The sequence below is a fragment of the Delphinus delphis genome, chromosome 2 (genome assembly GCF_949987515.2).
Source record: "Delphinus delphis chromosome 2, mDelDel1.2, whole genome shotgun sequence".
NCBI lineage: Eukaryota > Metazoa > Chordata > Mammalia > Artiodactyla > Delphinidae > Delphinus > Delphinus delphis.
In genome coordinates this window covers 41,572,229-41,594,407 of record NC_082684.1, presented here as the reverse complement: position 1 = coordinate 41,594,407, position 22,179 = coordinate 41,572,229, and the positions used below count along the sequence as shown (strand labels likewise).

The window sequence follows — 22,179 nt, the reverse complement described above, 5'->3', positions numbered from 1 at the left end:
AATTATCTATTATGTGAGATAATTTAGGAAAAATTTTATTTTTCTGATATAAATTTTTTATGAATAAGCATTTTCCTTATAGGAAATATTCTACACTTTTAATACTTTCATACACTTCCAATTAATTTTTATTATATAGTGCAATGCCACTTTTTAAAATGCCTGTAACGTTAAACTCACATCTGAAATAATAAATACCTTAGTAATAAGGTAGAAATTATACGTTATTATCAAATCAATTATATTCAACCAGTAAGTGTGTTGTAAAGTATTTCCTGGGAGAAAAACAGAAAACAGTGAGGTAACATTTCACACACATCTGATTGACAAAAATATAAAAAAAGTCTGACATTAACAAGTATTGGCTAGGGAGTGGGGAACAGGAACTCTCAAACCCTGTTGAAAGGGAATGTGTAAATTCATACAGCTACCTTGAAGAGTAAACTTAATAGTCTGTAGTAAAGATGTACATATCCCATGGCCTAGGAATTCCAGTTTTAAATTCCATGATCCAGTGATTGCAATTCTAGAGAAACTCTTGGACGTGTGTCTTGAGGGTCCCCAAGACCATTCCCAAATTTGATGATTTTCTAGGGGGACACATAGGACAGCATATAGTTGTGCTCATAGCTAAGATTTAGTATAGTAAAAGGATGCAGAACAAATACAGCAAAGGAAAAGTCACATGGGGTGAGAGACTGGGTGAAAGCTTCCAGGCATCCTTTCCCAGTGGAGTTACACAGAACGTGCTTAATTCCCCAGCGCCTTGTTGTGACAGTATGTGTGATATGTTGACTACTGGGGAAGCTTATTTGAGACTCAATGCCTAAGGCTTATATTGAGGGCTGGTCATGTAGGCACCCGCTGCCTACGAAATACCAAAATTTCAGCCTCCCAAAAGGAAAGCAAGTGCTCAGTATAAACTGTATTCTTTGCACAGACAGTTTAGGCACAATGCGAGACTGTTTATCAGGTAGGGTGGTGAGAGCTCTTTTGAAATACAAGTTCCCAGTTTCCAGCCAAGGGCCAACTTTGTAAGCAGGCCTTTCAACAGACAGCAGTTATTTCTGCTATGTTAACTCTTTCTACATAATACATTGTACAAGCAGACTTGTACAAAGATAATTTATATAGCATTATTTATAATAGTGAAAAATTGGAAAACATCTGAAATGTTATCAGGGAAATGAATATTTAAATTCAGCTATATTTGTACAATGAATTCTCAGTATAGTTAGAGTGAAGGAGCTTTGTAGTCGATATATAATGTCTCAGAGACAATGTTGAGAGAAAAACTAAGTTTTAAGAGTATTTGTACAGTGTGGTAGATAGCATTTTATGTAAATTTTTAACACCACAAATTTATAGGCATGTATATAAAAATGTCCAAAATGTTTTAAATCATTAATGTGAAGTTGGCTTTTATATATTTAATATATTTTCCTAATATATTTAATATGTATTTAGGGTTTTACATAACAGGTTCTAATTTGTTGTTTTTCTGGAAAATATATTCTTAATTCTTATAAATTATCACCTATAGATTTTCTCTTCCAACTGTTCCTGTAAAGAGCTTAATTTAATGCCTCCTGATATGCAATGGATAGTTGTTTGTATTCTTGACCTAAAAAGAGGGTAGAAAGAATTATTAATTAGTCCCAAGTGTGTTGTTAATTTTAAAGATTCACGTGGCAAAATAAAACAAGCTTTAACAATTACTTACTTTTTTTTTCTAATTTGTTTTAGGTCTCCTCTTACCTGGGTCTCATTACTTGGGCCGTTTTCAGGATCGTTTAATATGGATAATGATTCTAGAATGTGGCTATACTTATTGCTGTATTAACATTAAGGTCAATGTGCATTTGAAACCTCTCTAGTACATGTGTAAAAATTTTGTTATGCACACATCAAAGAATTAACAGCTCACTTTGGAAGAGTATTTTTTTACTTGTGAAAACACTTAGGATTGTTAAAGTGTATTTCAGTATGCACATATTGATAGACAGACTAGTGTTGACTGTATGATAGAGCATAGTAACAAAATACACTTGCCCCTTTTTTATCCAGTCTTATTCTTTTTATCCCTATCTAGTTGAGCATCTCAAAAAGGTGACTCAGTAATATTTTCTTCACTCCTATATCATACAAGCATTCTCAACTTAATATAAAAAACTTCTTTTGACCCCACTGCCCTTACCTGCTAATACTGTTTTTCTCCTTTCAGAGCAAAATGCCTTATTAGAGTCACTTATAATCATGTCTCCAATTTCATTACTTCCATTTTTCTCTTCAACTTACTCTAGGTTTTTGACCCTATTACCTATTACTCTAGTAAAAACTGCTGTTGTCAAGGTCTCCAGTGGCTGTGGCATTGCTAAATCCAAGGATTGATTCTCAGACCCGTTCTTGACCTGTCAGCAGAATTTGACAGAGTTCATCTCTTCACTTGTTTCATGGATTAATCCTTGACAGTCTCCTTTGATGGTTCCTTCTCTTTCCTTGACCTGTTAATATCAGACTGCCCCAGTCCTTGCTGACAACTCCATCCTCTAGTGGCTCAGATCAAAAACATTTGGGCTTTAGTCCAGTGATATTTGACTCCTTGTTTACTTCTATACTGCATATCCAATCCAACAAGAAATCCTGTTGGCTCTGCCTTTAAGTCATATCCTGTATCCCACCACTTCTCACCACCCTACTTTCAGTCACCTTCATTTCTTTCCTGGATAGCTGCAATCACTTCCTAATTGGTCTCTCCGCTTCTGCCTCTGGCCCCCTACAGCCTATTATCAACCAGAATGATCTTTAAAATCTAAGTCAGATCATGTCACTTCCCTACTCAAAATCCGACAGTGAATATCTTCTTTTGTTCAGAGTAAAAGCCAAGGCCCTAAAGGGTCAGGCTCCCTATTTGGTCTCATCTGCTCCTTTAACCATCTCACCCTACCCCAGCATACTGGCTGTTCCCTCTGCCTGGAGCACTCTTCCTCAGACAGCCACACAGCTAATTCCATCACCACCTTTAGGGCTTTGCTCAAATGTCACCTTCCCAATGAGGTCTACTGTGGGCATCCTATTTAAAATTGAATACCCACTCCCATTCCTGCCTGCATTTCCAATCCTCCTTGCTTGCTTTACTTTTTCTCTATTTTCATAACACTTATACCTTCTAGCAAACTATGTAATTTGCTTATTAATTTTATTGTTGATTACCTGTGTTCCTCCACTCTCTAATATAAATGTTGCAAGAGCAAGGATCTCTGTTTTTATTTGGAGAATATATCCTGAGCCCCTGGAACAGGGCCTGGCACATAGTAGGCCCTTAATAAATATTTGTTGAATGAGTAGTGAATTAATGAATTTTTTTGTCTTAATGCGGATTGGATAAAATTGCTGGTGACTAAAAAGCTGTTCCTTTAGTCCAGTGGTTCTCAAAATGCAGTTCTCCAGATTAGTAATTTTAACATGTCCTGGGAACTTTTTAGAAATGGAAATTCTTAGGCCTCACCCCAGACCTACTGAATCAGAAACTCGGGGGGGGGGTGCCCAGCAGTCTGTGTTTTAACAAGTCCTCCAGTGATTCGGACTCACCTAAAGTTTGAGAACTACTGCTCTAGTCTAACATCTACAAGTAGGAGAAGGCAAAAAATCATGTAAAATATGGAGGACATTTTCATTGCTTAATTTAGTTCTATTTTTTTAATGGTACAGTTTTATAATACCTAATAATGTGGGTCCTTTTATTGATCTTTTATGCTCCATGAAATATATGATATATAGATATACTTTTTGGTGGCAGTCTTTCTTTCTTTCCTTTTCATTTTTCCGGACACAAGCTTGCTTAGATATACCATCTACTAACATTTATATAACACTTTAAATTTGACAAGACACTTTCATTACTTGCTTTTCTCTTCACAACCCTATGTGCCAGGGTTATTTTTCTTTGAAAGAGAAGCAAAAGGAATCTCAGGGGGTAAGTGACCTACTCAAGATTGTGTACTAGCATCTGGCAGAGCCATGATTTAAAAGCAGATTCTGATATCACATTCCGTGTTCTTTCCCTGGATCATAATACAACCTAACAGCATTGCCTTTTATTAAAATCACTGGTAGTTTTGTAAAGATGTATAAATAAATAAGCAATAATTAATAATAATAGTAAACAGTGACCTGAGGTATCCTCTTCAAGTGATTCCTTCTAGCGAAGTAATCAAAATGGGTTTAAAATTCATATAAGGACATATTCATAGTATTCATTCTTTCAGCATATATTTGTTGCATCCCTCATTGTGTGCCAACTACTAGTTTAGGCACTGAGGATACAGTAGTAACCAAAAGAGAGCTGCTCTGTGGAGTTTATATTGTAGTTGGAGGAGATAGATAATAATCAAATACATAAATCTGTATTATTATTACGTTATTATAATTTTTTTAACTGGAACAAAGGAATAGTTAGATAGATTATGGCATATCCATATAGTAGAATACTGCTCTCATATAAAGTAGGCTGGAAAGGATACAAAGCTAATGTGCATATTGTGTAGTTCCAATTTTGCTCCCCCCTCAAATTTGTACAATTTTTAAAAGTTTTTAACAAGTGTGATTCAACCTTGATGTACAGTCTTAAAATTATGGTCATACTCATTAAAATTGTTTTGCTAATTTCCAGTGGAATTTCTAAAATTTCTTTAAAAATATAACATTATTTTTCATATCTGTATCCAACATCAAATATATTGTGCCATTAAGTTTGAATTAAGGTGTAGCTCTTGGGTTAAAGACTTTTTTTGCATTTTACATATTTTTATTTTGAGAATCCAATCCATGAGTATTTACAAAACTAGTTACTTTTCTCTGTGTAATAAGTGATCATAAACTCAAGTATTTTCTTATTTCCTCTTTAGGGGTTAGAATTGCAAGAGACATCCTGTCATACTGCTGAAGCTCGAAGAGTTGACGAAGTTTTTGAAGGTGCCTTTGAACAAGAAGAATATGCAAGAGTATGTTCCATTAATGAACACTTTGGAAATGTCTTGACACCCTGTACTGTTTTGCCTGTGAAACTCTATTCTGATGCCAGGAATGTCCTGTCTGGCATAATTGATTCCCATGACAACTTAAAAGAATTTAAAGGTGACCTTGTTAAAGTACTTGTGTGGATACTTCTTCAGTACTGTTCCAGAAGGTCCAACATGCAGGAAAATGTTCACAAAACTGAAAATAAAGGGAAAGCATCTCTAATAATCCTTCCTCCTTTGAATACTTCACCACAAACCGAATCCCCAGAAGACACAGATAGTTTAAATTCAGAAAATTTGGATGACTGGTCTGATGATGTTTTTGGTGAAGAGCCAACTATCAAAAAAGGAAAAGAAGAAAAAGATCAGTTGAAAGTTTTACCAGGTATAAATTTGCCTATTCCAGGATCAGTGGAATCACAGAGGGTTGGTAAACATTCTACAGGCACAGTTACTGAAAATAGTCTTTACCAAGCAGTTGCATTGGGATACCCTGCTACTGACAAAGGGAAACAAGAAGCCATGGCATACATCCCTCTCATGGAGTTCAGTTGTTCTCATTCTCACTTGTTAAGCTTACCTGAAGAGTGGATATCTAATTGTTTGCCTAATTCCAAAGTGAAGGAGATGAGCTCATTATTTCCAGAAGACTGGTACCACTTTGTTTTAAGGCAGTTGGAATGTTTTCATTCAGAAGAAAATGCCTCAAATGTAGTGGAAGAAATTGCAAAGGACAAAGTTTTAAAAGACTTTTATGTTCATGCAGTAATGACTTGTTATTTTAGTTTGTTTGGAGTAGACAATATGATTCCTAGTCCTGGTCATATATTGAGAGTCTACAGTGGTGTTTTCCCTTGGTCTCTTGCCTTGGATTGGCTCACAGAAAAGCCAGAACTGTTCCAACTAGCCCTAAAAGCTTTCAGGTAATTCATTTTGATTACATATAAGTTGTAACATTGGCCAAAAAATGTTGATTTTTTTATAACGTAGAAGGAGGTGCTCTTTCATTTCTAATTTTAAAAAATAATCACTTTCCAAAAAATGAAAAATGCTTGGTATGTACTCTGATTATATCGGGAGCACACTTAAATTTGTACTTTCTTTTTATGTGGAGAACCTGTTTTTTGTATGGCTTACTGGATTGTTTTGCTTTAACTCTTATCATTTCTCCCAGATCTTTTTTTCTGAAATATATATGATTTCAGTTCAGTGTCTTTAAAAATCTATTTCATCTATAAAGTTGATTTTAAAAATTCTAAAATTCTTTGTTTCTCCATTTTTTAGGTATACTCTGAAACTAATGATTGATAAAGCGAGTTTAGGTCCAATAGAAGACTTTAAAGAGCTGACTAACTGCCTTGAAGAATATGAAAGTGACTGGTACATTGGTTTGGTATCTGATGAAAAGTGGAAGGAAGCAATTTTACAAGAAAAACCATACTTGTTTTCTCTGGGGTATGATCCTAATATGGTAAGGTTAAAAATGTGTTCTTAAACATTTTCGTATATTAACCTTAAAGAATAGAAATCAGTTATAAAGTATTTAACCTAAGTGATAGAGATAAATATATTAATTATAGTATTAAGGTATTTGTAATCATGACTTTATGGCCAACATAATCCAGTCCTAGAATGACTGATTATTTACTTTGGCAAAGCTAATAGGAGCCAATAAAGAATGTTGTGTAGCTATTATGCAGTAACTGAGCTATAAGATAGTCAAGTAAATGTAATTTGCTATAGCATATTTGACTAAATGGGTTGTATTTGTACGGCAAATTCAAGTGTATGAATTATTACTTTGGATTTGAATCCTAGAAGAAAAATTTGTAATTTGTAAGCAAGTCTGACTTGTGAAAATTCAGAGACTCTAAATAAGGAATGCCTTTTTTAAGATTTAGTACTTGTTCTCATTGCATTTAAAATGTCATTGAGTGTGCACAATATGAAAGAGTCAGTGTTATGAGCTTATTGTGGGTTCCACATGTGGTGTTACTGCACATGTGCTTCCCAATGAAAATGATGAAAGTTATTTTTTAAAAACAACCATTTAAAGTCTTAGAAATGGTCCTAAGGGCATATAGCAAATAAACATTTATTAAAGAAAATCTTCTGAAACCTAAGAACAGTTAGAGACTACATCATTTGAACCAAGACCCATTGCCTCCCAGCTCAGCAAGACAGAAACTCCACTCAGACTGGTATGGCCAAGAACACAGGGCTCCCTCTCCCCTCAGCTCCCAGTTGGAGGACTGTTTTCCCAGAAGAGGAAGGACTTCAGCATTTCTCATCTTCCTCCCACCTGCCTATTGTGAGGCTTGGTTCTCGGCATGTGTAATCAAGAGGTTGGAACTCCCTCTGGCCACCCCTAACTTGTTGGATGGAGGCTTTACCTGGGCCTGGTGTCACTGACAATAGCGGGGCCTGATTCCTCTTGTCTATGGATGTTCCACAGTGGGAGTGGCAAGCCAAGAAGACCTGAGTTTACTGCTCCCCCTCTACCAAACACATGTCCTGAAGCATAGGTGTTACTCAGAAGTGCGTCATTATCTTACATCCCAGTTCCAGCGCTCTGGCTCAGAGATTCTGCCCACTGGGAGAAGCAGACCATTAAAAAAAAAAAAAAAGCTCTAGATCTCTTACCAAAGGAAGTGACTTCATTTGCACATAGTTTGGACACACTGAAGCTTAAGATGTTCCTCAAAAAACAGTGGAGGTGGTGGTGAAAGTTACTAGAGGCAATTGGTAAAATTTAGAGGTCTCAGCTGAACTGCAGGCCAGGTAGATTAACAGAGAGAACCAGGGAAAGAAACAGCGGAGAAGAGCCCTCCTGGGGTCAAAACGAATCTCAAACACTGACCTCCAAAACTGTTCTTTCAAAGGAGCCCAAATTTAATTGGATCACTCTGGAGCAATTTAGGTCCCAGGTCATTGTTGAAAATGTAGAGCAACCAGCTGGGTGTGAGCATTTAACAAAGAAAACCTTGCCAAAACCACTGCCATCCCATCATAACTGTGGGCACTCACAAGGCTGCACTCCCTGAGGAGCAATATCAAAGACTTCACAATTGAACGGGAGGTAGGATTAACTTCACTAAAGTCATCCAGCCATTCACTAAGCAAATATGCAAATAATAATAACAAGCGCTGGGGTGTGGGGTAGAGAGGATCAGTACCCAGAATTGCTGCAGTGTTACCTAAAATGTCCAGTTTTCAACAAAAATTAGGCGATATGAAAAAAAACAAAAATAACAAGAAAGTCTGACCCATGTGTAGGGTGGTGGGAAGGGGGACATGACAGAAATGGCCTGTGAGATCAACAACATGTCAGGTTTAACAAAGATATCAAAGTAACCATTTTATATATATGTTCAAAGGACTGAAGGAAATTATGATTAAAGAACTAAACAAAGTGGGAAACGAAGTGCTTATAGAGGGAACCTACCTCAACATAATAAGGGCCATATATGAGAAGCCCACAGCTAACAACATACTCAGTGGTGAAGAACTGAAGGTATTTCCTCTAAGATCAGGAAAATGACAAGGTTGCCCACTCTCACCACTTGTATTCAACATAGTATTGGAAGTCCTAGCCAGAGCACTTTAGTTAAGAAAAAGAAATAAAAGGCATCCAAATTGGAGAGGAAGAAGTAAAACTGGTACTATTTGCAGATGATGTGATATTGTATATAGAAAACCCTATACTCTATAACAAACTATCAGAAAGAGAAATTAAGACAACAGTCCATTTACAATTGCATTAAAAGAATAAAATACCTAGGAATAAATTTTTTTTGTAATTGGAAGTTTGTACCTCTTAATCTCCTGCACCTACTTCTTTCCTCTCTCCATCCCCTTCCCCTTCTCCCTCCCCTCCGGCAACCACTTGTTTGTTTCCTATGTCTGTTTCTGTTTGTTTTTTTTTAATGTTTGTTCATTTGTTTTGTTTTTTTAGATTCCAAATATAAACAAAATCATATTTGTCTTTTTCTGTGTGACTTATTGCATTTAGCATAATAGCCTCTAGGTCCATCCATGTTGTCACAAATGGCAAGATTTCATTCTTTTTTATGGCTGATTAATATTTCATTGTATATATGCCACATCTTCTTCATTCATCTATTGATGGGCACTTAAGTTGCTTCCATATCTTGGCTATTATAAATAATGATGCAATGAACATAGGGGTGCACATATTTCTTTTCTTTTTTTAAAAATTTATTTATTTTTTATTTTTGGCTGCATTGGTTCTTTGTTGCTGTGCATAGGCTTTCTCTAGTTGCAGGGGGCGAGGGATACTCTTTGTTGTGGTGCGCGGGCTTCTCATTGAGGGGGTTTCTCTTTGTTGTGGAGTATGGGCTCTAGGCACGCAGGCTTCAGTAGTTGTGGCACTCGGGCTCAGTAGTTGTGGCTCACGGGCTCTAGAGCACAGGCTCAGTAGTTGTGGCATACGGGCTTAGTTGCTCCGTGGCATGTGGGATCTTCCCCAGACCAGGGCTCAAACCAGTGTCCGCTGCATTGGCAGGTGGACTCTTAACCACTGCGCCACCAAGGAAGTCCTATACTTATTTTAATTAGATAAATACCAAGGAGCAGAATTGCTGGATCATATGGTAGGTCTATTTTTTTTTTAATATCTTTATTGAGATATAATTGCTTTACAATGGTGTGTTAGTTTCTGCTTTATAACAAAGTGAATCAGTTATACATATACATATGTTCCCATATGTCTTCCCTCTTGCGTCTCCCTCCCTCCCACCCTCCCTATCCCACCCCTCCAGGCTGTCACAAAGCACCGAGCCAATATCCCTGTGCCATGCGGCTGCTTCCCACTAGCTATCTACCTTACTACGTTTGTTAGTGTGGTAGGTCTATTTTTAATTTTTTGAGGACTCTCCTTACTGATTTTCATGGTGGCTGCACCAATTTACATTCCCACCAACAGTGCGTGAGGGTTCTTTTTTCTCCACATCCTCACCAACACTTGTTATTTGTTGTTTTTTTGATAATAGCCATTCTGACAGGTGTGAGGTGATATCTCATTGTGGTTTTGATTTGCCTTGCCCTGATGATCAGTGATGTTGATCATCTTTTCATGTGCCTTTAGGCCATCTATATGTCTTCTTTGGAAAAATGTCTATTCAAGTCCTCTGCCCATTTTTAAATTGGGTTGTTTCTTTTTTTGATGTTGAGTTGTATGAGTTCTTTGTATATTTTGGACATTCATGCTTTATCAGGTATATTATTTGCAAATATCTTCTGCAATTCAGTAAGTGGTCTTTTCGTTTAGTTTATAGTTTCCTTCACTGTGCAAAAGCTTTTTAGTTTGATGTAGTCCCATTTGTTTATTTTTGCTTTTGTTTCCTTTGCCTGAGGAGACATATCAAAAATATGTATTGCAAGTCTCATGTAAAATAACTTACTGCCTGTGTTTTCTTCTAGAGGTTTTATAGTTTCAGGTCTTACATTTAAGTCTTTAATCCATTTTGAATTTGTGTATGATATGCGAGAATACTCCAGTTTCATTCATTTGTACGTAGCTGTCCAGTTTTCCCAACACTGTTTATTGAAGAGGCTGTCTTTTTCCCACTGTATGTTTTTGTCCCCTTTGTCATAGATTAACCACCCACATATGTGTGGGTTCATTTCTGGGCTCTCTGTTCTGTTCCATTGGTCTATGTACTGTTTTTTTGCCAGTACCATACTTTTGATTACTGTAGCTTTGTAATATATTTTGAATTCAGAGAGTGTGATACCTGCAGCTTTGTTTCCTCTCAAGATTGTTTTGACTATTTGGGGTCTTTTGTGTTTCTATACGAATTTTAGATTATTTGTTCTAGTTATGTGGAGAATGCCATTGGTATTTTTATAGGGATTGCACTGAATCTGTAGATTACCTTGGGCAGTATGGTCATTTTAGCAATATTAATTATTCCAATCCATGAACACAGTATCTCTTTCCGTCTGTTTGTGTCATCTTCTATTTCTTTCATCAGTATCTTATAGTTTAATGAGTACAGGTCTTTTACCTCCTTAGTTAGATTTATTCCTAGGTATTTTATTCTTTTTGATGCAATTGTGAATGGGGTTGTTTTCCCAAAAGAAAGCTGGGTTAGCAATGCTTATATCAGACAAAAGAGACTTTAAAACAAGGACTGTAACAAGAGACAAAGAAGGACATTACATAACGATCAAGGGATCAATCCAACAAAACGATATAACAATTGTAAATATTATGCGCCCAACATAGAAGCACTTAAATACTTAAAGCAAATATTAACAGACATAAAGGGAGAAGTTAACAGTATCACAATAACAGTAGGGGACTTTAATTACCCCACTTGCATCAATGGACAGATTCTCCAGACAGAAAATCAATAGGGAAACACTGGTGTTAAATGACACATTAAACCAGATTGACTTTATAGGTGTATACAGAACATTCCATCTGAAAGCAGCAGAATACACATTCTTTTCAAGTGCACATGGAACGTTTTCCAGGATAGATCACATGCTAGACCACAAAACAAGTCACAGTAAATTTAAGAAAACTGAAATCATATCAGGCATCTTTTACAACCACAACAATATGAGACTAGAAATCAATACAAGAAAAAACCTGCAAAAAACCACAAACACCTGGAGGCTAAATAATATACTGCTGAGAAACTAATGGATCACTGAATAAATCAAATAATAAATTTAAAAAATACCTAGAGACAGATGAAAATGAAAATACAATGATCCAAAATCTGCAGCAAAAGCAGTTCTAAGAAGGAAGTTTATAGTAATACAAGCCTACCGCAGGAAACAAGAAAAATCTCAAATAACTTAACCTTACACCTAAAGGAACTAGGAAAAGAAAAGCAAACAAAACCCAAAGTTAGAAGAAACAGAGAGAGAGAGAGAGAAACAAAGAGCAGGGCAGAAATAAATAGAGACTAAAATAATAGAAAAGATCAATGAAATTAAGAGCTGGTTTTTTGAAAAAATAAGTAAAATCCATATACCTTTTGCCAGACTCATCAAGAAAAAAAGGGAGAGGGCCCAAATCAGTAAAATCAGAAATGGAAAAGGAGAAGTTACAACTGACACTACAGAAACAAAAAGGATCATAAGATAGTGCTGTGAGCAACTATACACCAGTAAAATGGACAACCTAGAAGAAATGGACAAATTCTAAGAAAGGTGCAGTCTCCCACAACTGAACCAGGAAGAAATAGAAAATATGAACTGACCAATTACCAGTACTGAAATTTAATCAGTAATTTTAAAACTCCCAACAAATAGAAGTCCAGGACCATAGCTTCATAGGTGAATTCTACCAAACATTTAGAGAAGAGTTAACACCTATTCTTCTGAAACTATTCTAAAAACAAAGATATCACAAAAAAAGAAAACTACAGGCAGTATCACTGATGAATATAAATGCAAAAATGCTCAACGAAATACTAGCAAACTGAACCCAACAGTACATTAAAAGGATCATACACTGGGATCAAGTGGGATTTTTTCCCAGGGATGCAAGGATTTTTCAATATCTGCAAATCAATCAATGCGATACATCACATTAACAAATTAAGTAAAAAAACATATCATCTCAATAGATACAGAAAAAGATTTTGACAAAATTCAACATCCATTTATGATAAAAAAATATATATATTCTCCAGAAAGTAGGGGCATAGAGGGAACATACCTCAACATAATAAAGGCCATATATGACAAACGCACAGCTAACATCATACTTAGTGGTGAAAAGCTGAAAGCATTTTCTCTAAGATCAGGAACAAGACAAGGACTTGCAGGCAAGACAATGCCCACTCTTTCCACTTTCATTCAACATAGTTTGGAAGTCCTAGCCACAGCAATCAGAGAAGAAAAAGAAAGAAAAAGAATCCACATTGGAAAGGAAGAAGTAAATCTATCACTGTTGACTGATAACATGATACTTTACATAGAAAACCCTAAAGATGCCACCAGAAAACTACTAGAGCTCATTAGTGAATTTGGTAAAGTTGCAGGATATAAAATTAATATACAGAAATCTGTTGCATTTCTATACACAAAAAAACGAAATATCAGAAAGAAAAATTTAGGGAACAATCCCATTTACCATTGCATCAAAAAGAATAAAAACCTAGGAATAAAGCTACCTAAGGAGGCAAAAGACCTGTACTCTGAAAACTGTAAGATGCTGATGAAAGAAATTGAAGACAACACAGATGGAAAGATATACCGTGTTCTTGGATTGGAAGAATCGGTATTGTTAAAATAACTGTATTAACCAAGGCAATCTACAGATTCAGTGTAATCCCTATCAAATTAACAATGGCATTTTTCACAGACCTAGAAGAAATAATTTTAAAATTTGTATGGAGAAACACAGAAGACCCTGAATAGCCAAAACAATCTTGAGAAAGAAGAACGAGCTAGAGGAATTATGCTTCCTGACTTCAGACTATACTATAAAGCTTCAGTAATCAAAATAGTATGGTACTGGCACAAAAACAGACACATAGATCAATGGAACAGGATAGAAAGCTCAGAAATAAGTCCATACACTTATGGTCAATTAATCTTTGACAAAGGAGGCAAGAATATACAATGGAGAAAAGATATTCTTTTCAATAAGTGGTACTGGGAAAGCTGGACAACTGCATATAAAAGAATGAAATTAGAAATTCTCTAACACTGTATACAAAAATAAACTCAAAATGGATTAAAGACCTAAATTTAAGACCAGATACTATAAAACTCCTAGAGGAAAACATAGGCAGAACACTTTGAGATAAATCGCAGCAAATTTTTTGGATCTGCCTCCTAGAACAATGGAAATGAAAGGAAAATAAACAAATGGGACCTAATTAAACTTAAAAGCTTTTTCACGCAAAGAAAACCATAAACAAAACTAAAAGGCAACCTATGGTTTGGGAGAAAATGTTTGCAAAACAATGAGACCGACAAGGGATTAATTTCCAAAATATGCAAACTCACACAGCTCAATATTAAAAAACCAAACAACCCAATCAAAAAATGGGCAGAAGACCTAAATAGACATTTCTCCAAAGAAGACATACAGATGGCCAACTGGCACATGAAAAGATGCTCAACACTGCTAATTTTTAGAAAAATGCAAATCAAAACTACAGTGAGATATCACCTCACACCAGTCAAAATGGTCATCATCAAAAAGTCTACAAACAATAAATGCTGGAGAGGTTGTGGAGAAAATGGAACCCTCTTACACTGTTGGTGGGAATGTAAACTGGTGCAGCTACTATGGAGAACAATATAGAAATTCCTTAATAAACTAGAACTAGAGTTACCATATGATCCAGCAATCCCACTCCTGGGCATATATCTGGAAAATACAAAAACTCTAATTCAAAAAGGTGCATGCACCCCACTGTTCATAACAGCACTATTATAATAGCCAAGACATGGAAGCAACCTAAATGTCCATCGACAGATGAATGGATAAAGAAGATGTAGTATATATTGGGTTGGCCAAAAAGTTTGTTCAGGTTTGTCTGTAAGATGTTATGGGAAAACCCAAACGAACTTTCTGGCCAACCCAATTTACACACACACACATATATATACATACACACATACATACATAGATATATACACACAGTGGAATATTACTTAACCATAAAAAGAATGAAATAACGCCATTTGCAGCAATATGTTTGGACCTAGAGATTATCGTACTAAATGAAGTAAGTCCAACAGAGAAGGACAAGTATCATATCACTTATATGTGGAATCTAAAATAATAATACAAATGAACTTACTTACAAAACAGAAATAGACGCACAGACACAGAAAACAAACTTATTTTTACCAAAGAGGAAAGGGGAGGAGGGATAAATTAGGAGTTTGGATTAACAGATACTATACATATATTAACAGATACTATACATACTATATGTAAAATAGATAAACAAAAAGGACCTACTATATCACACAGGGAACTATATTCAATATCTTGTAATAACCTATAATGGAAAAGAATCTGAAAAAGAATATATTATATATATGTATTTATGAATATGTATAACTGAATCACTTTGCTGTACACCTGAAACTTACACAACATTGTAAATCAACTATACTTCAGTTTTTTAAAAAATCATATGATCATCTCAATAGATGCAGAAAAAGCTTTTGACAAAATTCAACAACCATTTATGATAAAACTCTTTAACAGAGTGGGTATAAAGGGAACATACCTCAACATAATAAAGGCCATATATAAGAAGCCTACAGCTAACATCATACTCAGGGGTGAAGAGCTGAAAGTACTTCCTCTAAGATAAGGAACATGACAAAGATTTCCACTCTCACCACTTTTATTCAACATAGTATTGAAAGTCCTAGCCACAGCAACCAGAGAAGAGACAGAAAGGAATCGAAACTGGAAAGATAGAAGTAAAACTGTCACTGTTTGCAGATGATGTGATAGTATACATAGAAAATCCTAATGACACCACCAAAAACTACTAGAACTCATACATCAATTTGGTAAAGTTGCAGTATACAAACTTAATATACAGAAATATGTTGCATTTCTACACACTAATAATGAACTATCAGAAAGGCAAGTTAGGAAGACCTAGGAGTAAATGTTTAAAAGAATGTGAAAGACACTAAAAACTATAAGGCATCGATGAAAGAAATTGAAGACACAAATAAATGGAAAGATATTCCATGCTCATGGGTTGGAAGAATTAATATTGTTAAGATGTCCATACCACCCAAAGCAGTCTACAGATGCAGTGCAATCCCTGTCAAAATTCCAATGGCATTTTTCACAGAAATAGAATAAACAATCCTAAACTTTGTATGGATCCACAGAAGATCCCAAATAGCTAAAGCAATCTTGAGAAAGAGCAAAACTGGAGGCATCATGCTTCCTGATTTCAAACTATATTACAAAGCCATAGTAATCAAAACAGTATGGTATTGGCATAAAAACAGACACATAGGTTAATGGAACAGAATAGAGAGCCCAGAAATAAACGCACATATATATGGTCAATTAATTTATGACAAAAGAGCCAATAATATGCAATGGGGGAAAGACGGTCTCTTCAATAAATGATGTTATGAAAACTGGGCCACTGTCTTACCACTATACACAAACGTTAACTCAAAATGGATTAAAGACTTAAATGTAAGACCTGAAACCATAAAACTCCTAGAGGAAAACATAGGTGGTAGCTCCTTGACATCGGTCTTGGTAATGATTTTTTGGATTTGACAACAAAAGCAAAAATAAACAAGTGGGATTACTTCAAACTTAAAAGCTTCATTCAGGGACTTCCCTGGCAGTCCAGTGGTTAAGACTCTGCATTTCCACTGCAGGGGCACAGGTTTGATCCCTGGTTGGGGAACTAAGATCTTACATGCTGTGTGGCTCAGAAAAAATTAAATTTAAAAATAAAAAGCTTCATTCAGCACAGCAAAGGAAATCATCAACAAAACGAAAAGACAATCTACAAAGTGGGAGAAATATTTGTAAAACATATATCTAATAATGGGTTATTATGTTTTAAAATATATAAAGAACTCATATAACTCAATAGCAAAAAAAAAAATCTGTTTTTAAAATGGGCAGGGGATATGAGTAGACTGAATATGAATTTTTCCAAAGAAGATACACAGTTTGCCAACAGGGACATGAAAAGGTTCTCAACATCACTAATCATGAGGGAAATGCAAATCAAAACCACTATCACCTCATAACCTGTTAGAATGGCTCTTATCAAAAAGATAGGAAGTAACAAGTGTTGGCTAAGATGTGGAGAAAGGGAATGTAAATTAATGCAGCCACTCTGGAAAACAATATGGATGTTCCTCAGAAAATTAAAAACAGAACTACCGTATGATCCAGCAATTTCAATTTTTAATGTTTATTCAAAGGAAATGAAAATACTAATTCAGAACCATACCTGTACCCCCATGCTCAATGCAGCATTATTTTTAATAGCGAAGTCATGGAAATAACCTGTATACCTACAGATGTATGGATAAAGAAAATACACACACACACACACACACACACACACACACACACACACACACACACAGAGGAATATTATTCATCCATAAAAAAGGAAATCTTGCCATTTGTGACAAAATGGATAAACCTTAAGGGTATTATGCTAAGTGAAATAAGACAAAGATAAATATCATTTGATCTCACTTATCTGTGGGATCTAAAAAATTAAAGAGAAAGAAACCAAACTCACAGACACAGAGAAAAGATTGGTGGTTGCCAGAGGGTGGGAGTGGGTGCAATTGGTAAAGGTACAAACTTCCAGTTACAAAATAAATAAGACCTGGGGATGCAATGCACAGTGTGGTTAATAATACTGATTGTATATTGTTATATTGCTAAGAGAGTAGATCATAAAAGTTCTCATCTCAAGAAGTGATGGATGTTAATTAGACTTATTGTGATTATTTCACAATATATCCAAATATTGAATCATGCTGTACACCTGAAACTAATATGTCAATTATATTTCAATTTAAAAAGGGAGGTAAAGGAAGGTATGATGACAATCTCACATCAAATAGAGAAAGAATATCAATAGAGATAGAAATTATAAAAAAGAACTAAATGAAAAATATACTAGAGGGCTAGACCATAAATAGCATAACTTAACCCAATTTAAAAATAACAAAGGATTGTATAGACATTTCTTCAAAGGAAATATACAAATGGAACAATAAGCACATGAGAAGATGCTCAATATCATTCATCATCAGCAAAATGCAAGTCAAAACCACAATGACATCACTTCATGGTAGGATGTCTAAAATCAAAAAGTTAGATAATAAGCGTTGGTGAGGATATGGAGAAATTGGAACTCTGATACAGTGCTGGCAGAAATGTAAAATGGTACTACCACTTCGGAAAACATTCTGGCATTTTCTCAACTAGACATAGAGTTACCATATGATCCAGTAATTCCACTCCTATATACCCAAGATAAATGAAAACATAAATCCACATGAAAATTCAAATATAGCAGCATTATTCATAATTGCTGAAAGATGGACACACCCAACTGTCCATCAACTGATGAATGAATAAACAAATAGTGGTATATTCATTCAATGGAATATTATTTGGCCATAAAAAGGAGTGAATTTACTTGATACATGCTACAACATGAATCAACCTTGAAAACATGCTGAATTAAAGCCAGTCACAAAAAAACACATGATTCCATTCATGTAAAATTTCCAAGACGAGGCAAATCAATACATTAGATTAGAAAATATATTAGTGGTTGCTAATGACTGGGGAAATTAAGGGATAGGAGGATAATAGCTAAAGAGTACAAGGTTTCTTTTTGAGGTCATGAAAATATTCTGCAGTTGTGGAGATAGTTGTACGTATCTGAACATACTAAAAAGTCATTGAATTATATATTTCACATCAGTGAATTATATGGAATGTGAATTATATCTCAATAAAGCTGCTTTTGAAAAGAGCCTATTGGATGATTGTTCACTGACTAGTATTTATGACTTATGCATTGCTGAGGCCAGATGAGATGAGGGAATAGAGAGGAAAGTAAAGAGAAGTGAGTGCAGTGGCTATCAGGAAATTTTTTTCTCTTGCACTTATTTGGAGAGCAATCAGATAGATGTGATTCTTGATTCTGAAGACAAGCAACTCGTGTACATTTTGATACACTACTTTCTGTTTAAGTTTGCCTAACTACAATGGAATTTTTCTCTAATTTTATAAATAAAGGCCTGAATATAATCTCTTTTCTTTTGCTTTCCCTCCCACCTCGTTTATTCTTTACAGGGAGTTTACACTGGGAGAGTACTTACCCTTCAAGAATTATTGATCCAAGTTGGGAAGTTAAATGCTGAAGCTGTTAGAGGTCAGTGGGCCAATCTTTCATGGGAATTGCTTTATGCCACCAATGATGATGAGGAACGTTATAGTATACAAGCTCATCCACTACTTTTAAGAAACCTTACAGTACAAGCGGCTGATCCTCCCCTGGGATATCCAATTTATTCTTCAAAACCTCTCCATATACATTTGTTTTAGAACCCATTTTAACTTGTATTGTGAGCAAATGAGATGTCTAGAAAATTAACAATATGATTCCTCATAACTTCACTGGACTTCTCTCTCTCCTCCCACAAGTCAGATGCCTAAGAAAAGCTAAGCTCTATAAAGTTGATTCTCTTAGGTATCTTAATGGTTTAAAACAACAACTTTATGTCTAACATAAAAGTTAAAATTAGTTGGCCAATATTTGTGCCCTATTGAGTGTGGTAGGCTTTGGTAAATATAAAACATTTGTGTAAGATAATATAATGAATTTTTTAATGCTTTCTTAAATGTATAAGTGACTGCCCTTAGTCAACAACTATGTAATTTTTACATGCTTAAAAGATACACATACCAGTGTTTTTAAGTCAAGATAATGGATCCTACTGAAGGTTACATAATGTATATATATTTATTTGAAATATTAAATTTTACAGTATTTTCAAACTTTGTGCTATTTTATTTTAATATTTAACATGGTCTGTTTCCATATAATCTATTCATTTTCTTTTCATATACTTCAATTCAGAAACCTTAAAAATTTTCAATAAAATCTCTTCCAAAAAAATCTTTCTTTTTTTTCCCAAGTATCCTTTTGATATGTTTGAAAGGAAAAGGTCATCCCATTCATCATGTGAATACTCACAGGATCAGCAACATTAAGGTAATCTGATTATGACTGTTAGAGGCCATTCTGTAGATCTGGCTCCTCATGCATTTCTTTTCAACTGAATATACGGCTTCTGAAGAACGACTTATCCAGTAGGACTACCAGTTACTAGTGTCTTAAGGTGTTTGAACTAAAGGCAGAAAGAGATGGGAGAAAATTTTTCATAATGTGATCAGGCTTTTATTTTCACCCTTTTGCTGCTTAGAACTTTTTACAGGTACTTATAAGGAGGATGAACAATGAATCTGCATCATTTGGGACATGAATTTCCTCTACACCTTATTTATTTCCGTCTATAGTACCTGTTATTTAATCTGTAGTAGCCTCCTGAGTAGGTAGTACAGTAATATATTCTCTTTAGTAATGATTGAAATTATTTGAAATGTACCAATTAGGTTTTTATTACTATTACTCCTTTATTAAGTGGAACACTTCAATACAGCAGTGTTAAAGGATAGCTTTTTGGACTAATTTCAATTAATGAATTCACGAGATTCATGTGTTAAGTCATTTTGGGGGAAGCAATATAGTATAGTTAATAAGATAGGGTTTGGTGTTACATCTGAGTTCAGATCTCAGGCTTATGATTTATGTAACAGATTTATTAGCTGGAAAATTACATATATATACCTTTTTGTCACCTAGGGGAATTTTCTCATATCATTAAAAACACTAGTTACCAGTTTTAATGACTGTATAACATTGATAGATATGACAGATTATTAGACTGTCCCCTAAATAATGGGCATCTTAAGTTGTTTAAAGATTTTCAGTATTATAATAGTGCCAAGCCATGCTTTCCCTTTACCATGAATTTTTCTCAAACTACCGCCATGTCCCTCCATTTCTTTTCATGGCCACGTTTCCTCATCTTCATTCACTTGTCAAAACATTCCAGTCTGGATTCCATCTCTACTATCCCCCCAGATAAAGAAAGTTTTTATTAAAGTCATTGTTTACCTTCATACTGTCAAACCAACTACAGCTGGCCCTTGAACAACGTGGGTTTGAACTGTGCAGGTCCACTTGTACATGGATTTTTTTCAGTAGTAAATACTAAGATACAAAGTCGATTGAATCCACAGATAAGGAGGAACCACGGATACAGAGGGCCCACTCTAAATTATATGCAGATTAAAACCCCAGCACTATTCGAGGGTCAACTATAGTTACTTTTATATTCTCGTCTTATTTGTTTTCTAAGTAGCATTTGACACATTTGACAACTCCTTGAATTTTTTTCTTTTGGGCTTCCCTGACACTACATTATCTTCATTTTCTTCCTGTCTCCCTGACTACTCCTTCTCAATCACCTTTGCTGCTTTTCCTTTTCCACCTGACATCTAAATTTTGGAATTTCTTAACAACTGGTTCAGGCCCCCTTTTCTTACTCTACATTTCACCACAGACAATTCTCATTCACTCCCAAGACCTAAAATATCATCAATAAGTCGATGATGTTCAAATACATGTACTCAACCTCTCTTCTTAGCACTGAACCTGTATGTGTAACTATTTATCTCCATCTCATATATTCAAAATATCTGACCTGATTGAACTTGCCCTAATACCAGCTTTTCTGACTTCTACCTTAGTACTGCCTAGGTAATTCACATGAGACATCTCACAGAGAATTAGGAAAGCTGGGCAAAATAATATTTTTAAGTCTGTTTAAAGGTATCAGAGAACCAAGAAGACAGTGAAGAATTATATCACCAACCAAGATCCAAGGCAAAATGAAACTTAAGAGACCTGAGCTCAGCATTTGAGCTGCTTTTCTTCTAGGAATATTTGCCAATTAAGGAAGAGGTGGCTGAGAAGATAACACTTTTGGCAGACTTGCTACTAAGTTAGAGGGTTAAAAAATGGAGTCCAGGGCTCTCCAAAGAAAGAGGGTGAACAAAAAAAATAGATACATTTTCAATCTTTTCAATCTCTAAAACTGGATTAAGGTGACCCTGGATTTGTAGTGTACCTAGCTAATACCCAGAGCAACTGTACATCTTCTCTGGACCTTTTAAGTTATTTTTATAATTTTTCATATCTATGTTGGACCATCTAAAATAAAGCACCTGAGGAGATAAGACAACATGAGCCAAATCCAAGAGAAACAACAGACAATAGGAACAAACCCACAGGGGTTTATAACTGGAGGCTTTTTCCTCTTAATCCCCTTCACCTATTTTGCCCCCTACCCCACAATAATCACCCATGTTTTCTCTGTGGCTGCGTGTCTGTTTTTTGTTTTCTTTTTTTTTGTGGTACGCAGGCCTCTCACTGTTGTGGCCTCTCCCGTTACGGAGCACAGGCTCCGGACGCGCAGGCTCAGTGGCCATGGCTCACAGGCCCAGCCGCTCCGTGGCATGTGGGATCTTCCCGGACCGGGGCACGAA

At 35.4% G+C, this 22,179-nt stretch overlaps 1 protein-coding gene across 4 annotated transcripts in view; it reads left to right on the top strand.

The window, feature by feature from the left end:
• PCNX4 (pecanex 4) overlaps positions 1-20,422 on the top strand; it is a 43,425-nt gene extending 23,003 nt beyond the window's left edge. For all 4 annotated transcript variants that reach the window (XM_060004455.1, XM_060004456.1, XM_060004457.1 and 1 more), the window contains 4 exons: positions 1,747-1,850; positions 4,908-5,944; positions 6,306-6,492; positions 18,859-20,422. In XM_060004455.1, the coding sequence (XP_059860438.1) occupies positions 1,747-1,850; positions 4,908-5,944; positions 6,306-6,492; positions 18,859-19,110 (1,580 nt within the window). In that variant the 3' untranslated portion in view covers positions 19,111-20,422. The remainder of the gene's footprint in view (positions 1-1,746; positions 1,851-4,907; positions 5,945-6,305; positions 6,493-18,858) is intronic.
• The last annotated feature ends 1,757 nt before the right edge of the window (positions 20,423-22,179 follow it).